At 47.1% G+C, this 8942-nt stretch overlaps 1 protein-coding gene across 1 annotated transcript; it reads left to right on the top strand.

Moving 5' to 3' along the window:
- The first annotated feature begins 372 nt into the window (after positions 1-372).
- LRRC10B (leucine rich repeat containing 10B) lies at positions 373-5055 on the top strand. Its single transcript, XM_069223245.1, has one exon. It carries the CDS (start codon positions 2002-2004, stop codon positions 2947-2949), a length of 948 nt encoding a protein of 315 aa, XP_069079346.1. The 5' UTR covers positions 373-2001; the 3' UTR covers positions 2950-5055.
- The last annotated feature ends 3887 nt before the right edge of the window (positions 5056-8942 follow it).

The following is an 8942-nucleotide window of genomic DNA, read 5'->3' as shown; positions in this document are numbered from 1 at the left end:
GCATTATTTAGTTTTATAAGAGACAAAAATCGTTGAATTTAATAAATGATTTTCGAAAAAAATACTATTTCTTTTTAACGTTATTCTTGGCGTGATTTTACATCTGTGACATGTATTTGTTTTGATTTTTCGTGAAATACAGTCGTATGACTGCCTTACATCACACCTTCTATGGCGTCAAAGAACAGTCTTCAACCCTACAACGGCTTACCCGCGAGAGTTTACCCAGTCTCAGCGTGCAAATTTAGCTGCACCTGTCACTAGACCCCGCCTTTCCGTCTGCTTATTGGTTGGAGTCCGCGCGTCGCCGGTCTCCTTGGAAACGTGAGCCAGAGGGGGCCTCTCTGAGTCTGGCTGAGGGACAGACGAGAGCTGAGTAGAGTGCGACCCGGAGCTGGGACAGCACCTCCTTGCCATTGGAGTGAAGCGGTGAAAGAACTCTCCAGCCAATAAGCAGCGTGGAGTGCGGCGCGAGGACTTCAACCAATAAAGGAAAAGAATGAGGCGTGGACTGCCGGGTGAGGATGCTGCGATCTGGACTCCTGGCTCTGGGTTCGAGTTCAAACACGAGCTGCCTTTAATGCGCATAGACTAAAGAGCTCCCGGGGCTGGTCCTAATGACAAAAAGAAGACTCCTCCCGTTTTCTGTGAAATGCAGCATCTAAGGGATAATAATCTGCAGTTGCAGATGTGTCAGACCTTGTCCAAGCCCCATCCAGTGCGAGTTTTCCGTAGAGGGAACTTTTCATGCGTTCTTGTTGTGGGTGATTCATTAGTTAGATGGTAGGTCCTGGTGGGTTCTGTGCCATTGGCTAGTCATTAGGCCAGGTGCGCCTGCTCCGGGTAGGTAGATGTTATCTTCAGGTGTGATTGAACTTATTCGTAAATGTTACCTTAGTGTCAGAGACCTTAGCAGGTAGATGGTACTTCCTGGTATGGATGACCTCAATGGGTGGATGGTAGCACCTGGTGTGGATAAGCTCCTTGGTTAGCGATGGTGAGTGCCTTGTATTGGCAATTTAATTCGATGGATGCAATCTCTTATTGTTGGCAATCGTCTTGGTTCGATGCTAGCCACTGTGTGTTGCTTTCCTTAGGTGGATGTTAGTTAGTTCTTTGGGGTGGACAGTCCCTTTTAGTAGATGTCAGCTTTTATTTTGGGGGATATTCATTGGTAAGTATTGGTTCCTTCGTGTTCTCTTCAGGGCTACGTTAGCTATTGGGATGTGGTGTGCTTCTTTGGTAGATGTTGAATCATTTGTGTGGGTAATAGCCTTTCGTAGATGTTAGTTTCTTAGTATGGATGATTACCCTGGGTGGATATTATCCCCTGGAATGGGTGATCCTGTTTGGCCACTATTAAGTCATAGTTTGGCTGATCACGATTGTTAGGGGATAGCTTCTTGTGTGTGTGATCTAATTTTGTTTGATCATGGTATGAATGAACTTACTGGCAGATGGTAGCTCCTGATGTGGGTGGCCTCACCGGGCGGATGTTAACACTGCATGTGTATCTAACTGGGTAGATAGTAACTCTTTAGGTTAGTAATCCCCTTGTTTAGATGTTAGCAGTTGAAGTGTTGATCTGCTTCGCTTGATGTTAGCTCCTATTTGTGGACAATCTCTTTTGGTTGATGTTAGTTTTTATTTATTGTGGTTGATCTCCTGGGTAGATGTTCAATTATGTTGGTGTTCTCTTTTGACATATGTTAGCTCCTGGTGTGGGTCATCTTCTTGAGTAGATGTTGAGTTACTAGTATGGCTTATCTCCTTTGTACATGTTAGATCTTTGTGATTAGTGATAACCGTGGTAGATGGTCAATTTGGTAAGTTATGACACAGGTAGATGTTAGTTACTTACTGTTGGTGACCTGTCGCTGTAGATATTAGTTCCATGGTGTCCATGCATTCACAAAAAGGCCCTCTTCCTGTGATGCAGCAAGTGAGAGCGCTTGGGGTCCTCCCCACTGCCCAGCTTTGCCCAGGGCTGGCCCCCTGAGCATGGGTGGTGTGTGCAGTGCGATGCCAGTGCCCCTTGGAGAAGAGCAGTTGCCTGACGGTGCAGAAGAACAGCTGAGCAGTGGGGATCAGACACTGGAGCTGAGTGGGCGCCGGCTGAAGACTTTGCCGGTATCTGTGTGTGCCCTGGCTGAGCGCCTCCACAAACTCTACATAAGCAGCAACGGACTGCGAGAACTGCCGGACGAGCTCAATTTGTTGGAGAACTTGCGTATTCTGGCCTTAGACTTCAACAAGCTGGAGGAAGTCCCTGAGGCCCTCTGCCACTTGCCACGGCTCTCTCGTCTTTACCTAGGGGGCAACCGCCTCCAAGACCTTCCCCCCTACTTTGAACAACTGCAAAGCCTGCGCTGCCTGTGGATCGAGAAAAATTACCTGCAGCATTTTCCCCGGGTGCTTCTGCGTCTTCGGGGCCTCAAGTCCTTGCAGATGGGGGATAACCGTCTCCGCGGGCTCCCCCAGGACTTACCCACTGCTATGACTGGACTGCGGGGCCTGTGGCTCTATGGCAATCGTTTTGAAGAGTTTCCACCAGTGCTGCTTCGGATGGCTTTTCTGGAAATCCTTGACTTGGACCGCAACAAGATTGTCAACTTTCCGAGTCTTTGCCACCTGAGGAACCTCCGTCTTTTCTCCTATGACCACAATCCAGTCAAGGCACCGCCAGCAGTGTCTGACAAAGTCACCTTGGTGGGGGAAGGGGCACAGGAAGTGATGCAGGAGAGAGCTGAAAAGGAGCAGCGGCTGAAAGAAGAAGAGGAGCAGCAGGCCCAGGAGCCACTGCATGGGATACTGAAGAACAGCTCTACTTTGGGTGCTGGGGAGAGCTTCTCTGCCCTGGATGAAGCTGACCAGGACCAAGAAGACTTCGAGGAGGATCCTGAGGAGTTTGAGGAGGAGCTGGTCTTTGAGGACGATGATGAGACGTGACAAAGAGGTGGCTTTGCTGCTGCTAGATCAACACTTGCTCTGGGCTTTCAGGGCACCTGACGTCGCCAGCTACCTGGCTCGACTGATTCTGAGAAGCATCTTAAGCATGAAATGTGGCTACGTGGACAGTTTGTCAACAGGAAAAGTGTCCTCTTTGTACCACAGTTGGAAAAGCTGCAGGGATGCTGCCAGATATTGGAGGGGACACCAGCTAACTACTGGGCTCTATATGCTAAGTGGCACCGCAGTGGTTTTTCTGGAAAATATTCTTAGTGGGAATATGCATGGACCTTAGGCCTTTCCGTACTGGGGCCCGGCAGCATTCTTAGGGGACAGCAAACCAACAAACTGCCATCTAAAGTACTTTGGGTATCTGTTACAAATGCCTAAACAGTGCTACTCTGGTCTTCTACGTTGTACATGCAATCTCGAGTGAGACTTCAGAGGTGGACTCCAGAGACTGCACTAAAGAGAGTCTCACCAAGAATAGGACCACCAGCGCCTTGATTATGGCTTTGTGTAAATTCCTTTCACTGGAGCCTTTATCTTAAACATTCTATGATCCTGCAGACCTCAACTCGTTTGAACAAAGTACACATGGCGGCATGTACTCTTATTTGAGGCCACCCTCATCCTTGAATCCCCAGAAGAGAGTACCTTGACTCTTCTACAATGCACTTTTGTGTCTCCCAGGATACACGAGCCTTTTTGCACCCTCTTTCCCCACCAAGAATGTAAGTTTGTGGCCGTTTTGCACATTCTCTGAAGAGAGCCCCTAACCCTCGTGCACCACTGACCAAAGAATACCTTGGTCCTTATGCATGTTCTCGGAAGTGGAATCTGTGCACCTCCAGTAGAAAGAATGCAGGTCCTACTTCCAAGAGAGTCCCTCGTCCTTATAACTACCCCCCCGCACCCCCCTCAGAAAGCCTTCTTCACCGTTAGCGCTCTCTCTTTTTTCTGTCTGGCTGAAGGAGGCCGCATGACCCGTACACATCCAAAAGAGTACCCTGATCTTCAGGCGCCCTAATCCTTGCACACTTCAAAAAGAAGCACAGTTGTACACCACAGACACCTTTCTAAACCGCTGTTGTTCGTTTCATCACAAGGGAGAACCCTGGCCTGTATATGTATTTCCAAAGGAGTACAATTGCCCAGGTACACCCCAAGAAAGAAAACAACCTGGCCATTGTGCACTCCCACAAAAGAGCAAAACAACCTGGCCGTTGTGCACCCCTACTAAAGAGCCTGTAGTTCATATGCTTTTTCTGCCGAGAGTACAATGGTCCTTGTGTGGCCATCGCCCGCACAATAGAGCATCCTGACCCTTATGCCCCCCCAAAAAGAGAGAACATTGGACCAAACGACCCTTCAAAAGAGAACTCCTTGGTAATCCTCCACTCCTACAAGGGAGCACTATTTCCCTTAAGCCCCCCCCTAACAGTGGAGGGACGTTCTTGTCCAGGCACCCCAAAACAAGCTCCTGTGCCTTATGTATCCACTTTACGAGTCGACCGTGAGCCTCTTGCACAACCTAGAAGCGAGTACCCTGCCGGTTTTTCACCCCCTTAAGGGAGCACACAGATGAGTGCGCCCCCTCCCACCGACATCAGCAGCTGTCTACTGTGAGAAGAAGCGGCGCAGAGCCCGGGCCTTCCGAGCTCTGGCAGCCTTTGTATGGTGAGGAAGACGAAGAGACACTTCTCTGCCAGTCGGGACACAATTTTCCATTCCCATAAATGGGCCGAGAGCCTTGTGAGCTGGGCCCGTACCGGTACTGCGTGCGACAATCAAGAAAGACTACGTGGGTGGGGTGCGGGGGTTCAGTCATGAATTGAGGGCCGGCCCCACAATGTACTAAATTGCAAACATTTAGAATTTCACCTCAGGGATTAATCATCCGCCGTTTACCCTCAATAATCTATCTCTTGTCAGCAACACTGCCTTTACCCCCAAATCTCACCCAGGGCCTTACCTCGCAAGTCTACCTTTCGGACCTCACCCTGAGGCCCCCTCAGGAGCAAGGCCCTTAATCTCAGGGACATCGGGGAGCGGAGTGGGAACAGAGAATATACTCATTAAAAAGACAGCTCTCTCCCAGTGACAGTGTGGCTGTCTTACTTCAGAGACGGATATTGTTCCGGGTGTGCCTTGAAGAGTGTGCAGGTAAAACCGGATGGGAGGAGGCGTGTGTCCATGGGGATGAACGAGGGGAAAGGGAAGTGTGAGCTGAGAGTGCGCGCGTGCCCGCCTTTGGAGGTGCGTGGGCTCCTCGAGACGGGAAGCAGCTTATCTAGCACCGCGAGAAGCCCGGTTTGTGCTCAATAATGCTTACTCCTCGGGGGCGAAGCTGCGCGCCTGTTCCTGAAGAGGAGCGTGTGCATCTATGTGTATCCCTCAGTTTTAGGGAGCAGTGTGTGTACCCCTATGGATTGTTTCTGTGTGCATCACTGGAAGAGTGCGTTGGTGTGTGCGCGCTCCGAGTAAGCAATGGTGTGCTGCAATGAGGAATGGAGAGTTCATCTTTCCGTTGCCCTGGGGAATGTTAGGAGAACTTCAGATATCCCAACAATCACGCCGGCATATATTGTGAAAATACAATATAGGAGGAGCAGGGCATGCGGGGGACTTACGGGGCAGTGTATATTTTTAGGAGTACGTAAAACACAACATTTTCCTGCTAACCAACATTTTTAAGACCTTCAAAATAGAGACAAGAGGGCGTGGTGTGTGTGTGAGAGAGAGAGGGGGAAAATGCCAGGTGAACTCCGACACAGGCCTCACAATACCCGACCGAGAGCACTTGTACCCAACTATTCATTGCAAAATACATTTTTAGGAGTCAGTAACACCCCACACACGCCCTGTCCATTGCTCCTCAGGTCAGTATATGAAGGAAGAGTGGCCGCTCTTTTACTGTATAGTTCGAGCTCCAACATAACCGCCTACAAACCATGCCAGCTGAAACAATAATCATCCCTGAACGATCTTTCATTCGAAGAAGAAGGTTGGAATCTAATGACTGCACCCTTATTTTAAGTATACGCATTCAGGGTTGAGTATACTTCATGAGTTCAAGAGTGTGTAGAAAATAAGGTGCACCTTTAATCAGAGTATTTCATCAATAAAACCCAGATACGCGCACCTACCACTCCATTCAAACATGCATAATTGAACTCGATAAGATAAAATTACAGGTCTTTAATTATAAGGCTGAAGCATAGTGGCTTTCAAGTGTTAATTGCAGTCTGTTATTAATCCAGTAATGGCTGATTGCTGCGTGCGCTCCCAGAGCTGCCCGGAAAGGCAGATAAAGCTCTTGTTAGTGGCGAGTGGTCAGTTGCGGGGGATAATTAGCAACTCACTATCAGCCATCTTTGGGAGATCACGTGACCGACCGTTTATAGGCAGCTTTTATCCAAATCAGAGGAACCGCTCGAAGTGTAGAACGCAACATAGGCCCTTCTGGATACGGACACCACTGTCTGAGCCTCCCATTAGTAGCTTGACCTCACTGCGTTGTCAAATGGCATGCTTGAGATCGTCCTAAGAGTCATGCACACGTACACACACCCCGTCCTCTTTGTTAAACGGACCAACAACGAATCAACACAAAGATTTCACTCTGAAAACTATAACCATCGTCATGCTTATTGACGACGAACTGCATGGGTTTCCGCGCCTGAAAGTATTGGGTTTGAAAACACCAGATCCGGTCTCACTAGATTCCGATTCACACCCGTTAAAAACCACAGCTGGGGCTGCGGGCAGAGGTATAGCCTTGACCCCCTCCCCCCCCCCCCCCCCACCAATCACCACCACAGGGGAGCAGATAGGCAAGGGTGTAGCTTCAGGGGGGTGTTTGCGGTGTTACATCCCCTTAAAATGTATTCTGAAGTATATAGTTGGGTGCAAGTGCTTTAAATCGGATATGATACGGTGTCTGTCGGATTTCACCTGGAAGTTTTACACCCACAGGCGAGCACACACACACTCGCACCCCCCTTCTCTGTTTTGAATGCTTTAAAATATTGATTGATTTGAAAACTATGGAGTTTTAAGTACCCCTTGCAATCCACCATCCTCTCTGTTCACTGCCTATCATGTCCAGCCTCTTGTCAAATGTATTTTTAAATGATATTCCAGGAGATGGTTGGGAATCTGAAGATCACCCGCCTTCCTCCTACTCGTTCTGAGCAGGCTACGCCCCTGCAGACGGGCTACAGCCTCCCTTCAGCTCATGTACTCTCCCTGGCTACTCTATGACTTGCACTGACCCACCCCCACTGACACTTCAGCAGGTGGGATATGTCAGCAGATGTATCCGCGGAATTCAGGAAACCCACTAGAAAGAACCCGGCAATTCTGGTTCCGCGTGGTTATTCCCAATGCCAGTGCTTTAAATGGGTAACAATAAGTGAACGCACTCACCGAATTTGAGCTGTGAGCCCTGAACTGTGCAATGTGATACAGACACATTTCTGCCATTTTGCAGTATTCATTTTGCCCTTGCGTGTAAAAGGGTGTATTTAGTGTTCCTTTCGCTGCTCCATTCAGCATGATAATCTATTTCAGATTACAATGCCCTAATATTATCCTGGTGGTTTCACTGATTACTTTGCTGATAATCAGCACTCAGTATCCTGGAGATGTAAAACACAGCAGAAGCTCGATCATTTCACATCCTTAATAACAATTACTTAAAGGAGGAGACGTAGTCTAATGGCTATAGGAGCTGACTTTAGAAAAGGAGGAGAACATTGGAATGCTAGCCCTGGCTCGACATCTTGTGATTGTGGAGAAATTACATAGTTTCCCCCTGTATGAAAATGTATCATATAATCAGAATTTCACGTAAAGTGCACTAATTCCCCTATGCCAAGTTTGTGCTGTAAAAAACTACAAAATAAATACATAAATAAGTAAATAAACAAATACAGTCACTTGCTCTAAGCAAGTAGGTGACCTCAGTTGTACTAAATGCATTTTGCAACAAGGTAGTGGTATCAAGACAATAACTATTTTGGGAAATACATTGACTGGCAGAATAACTGGTAGCTTACTCCTTTGTGCATAAACCCCAGAGTCCATGCATACCAGATCTCTGTACCCTACCAAAATAAACACGTGGACACATTAGGACTTGCTAAGTAGCTCTTTGATGGAGTGAAATACCATGCTAATGTATTAATAACCATTTGTAAGTTGTTATTTGTATCACAATGCATGCACAAGGAAGCACATCAAGGTCATTTGGATACTTGCTGTGCCAGTTTTCTTTAGATACGATATTCGTTTTCTATTTTTCTAATGGAACAGTTATGTCGATAGTAGCCTAAATAATAGCTTTTTTTATTTGGAGCACTTCGTACCACATTTATATCGCTTTGAATAACAGATATTGTTACTCACATGTCACTTCATTTATTAACATAGCAAGGATGAAAGGCCGAGTCTGCCTCACCAGGTTTCAAACTTGTCACCTGCAGAGCATTGCATGTTTCAGTATGTGCGTTCAGGTCATTTTGACCTCCAAACAATCTACTCAGTTACCGACAACTAAATAGCTTTAAAACCAATCGATTTTCTGTTCCAATATAAATACAGTCTAGAAATGAATTAGTCTTTTTTTAGGTTATCCAATAACTCTGATTGTTGGTATTTAGTTTCCAAACAGACCTGAAAACATATGCCTGAACTGACCTTAGATTGGTAGGACATTGTCCTCCTGCAGGACATGTTTCCTTACATACATATGGGTATTACTAAGAGGACTAGACTAGCTGAGTCAAGGGTCTCTAACCATTTCTGTACCGAGAGCCATTTATGTCACTAGAAAATCATGCTGATCTACTGGCTAATATCTGGGTGTTAAAGAAGGGTGCATAAAGTCCAAGAACCTTATAAAATGTCCCTCGAGTATCAGTGTCCTACTCCAATGAGCATACAGCATATACGCTACATGAACTCTAAAGCAAACTTTACCCTCCGGG

The sequence above is a fragment of the Pleurodeles waltl genome, chromosome 3_1 (genome assembly GCF_031143425.1).
Source record: "Pleurodeles waltl isolate 20211129_DDA chromosome 3_1, aPleWal1.hap1.20221129, whole genome shotgun sequence".
Lineage (NCBI taxonomy): Eukaryota > Metazoa > Chordata > Amphibia > Caudata > Salamandridae > Pleurodeles > Pleurodeles waltl.
This window is presented reverse-complemented; position numbering and strand designations above follow the sequence as displayed.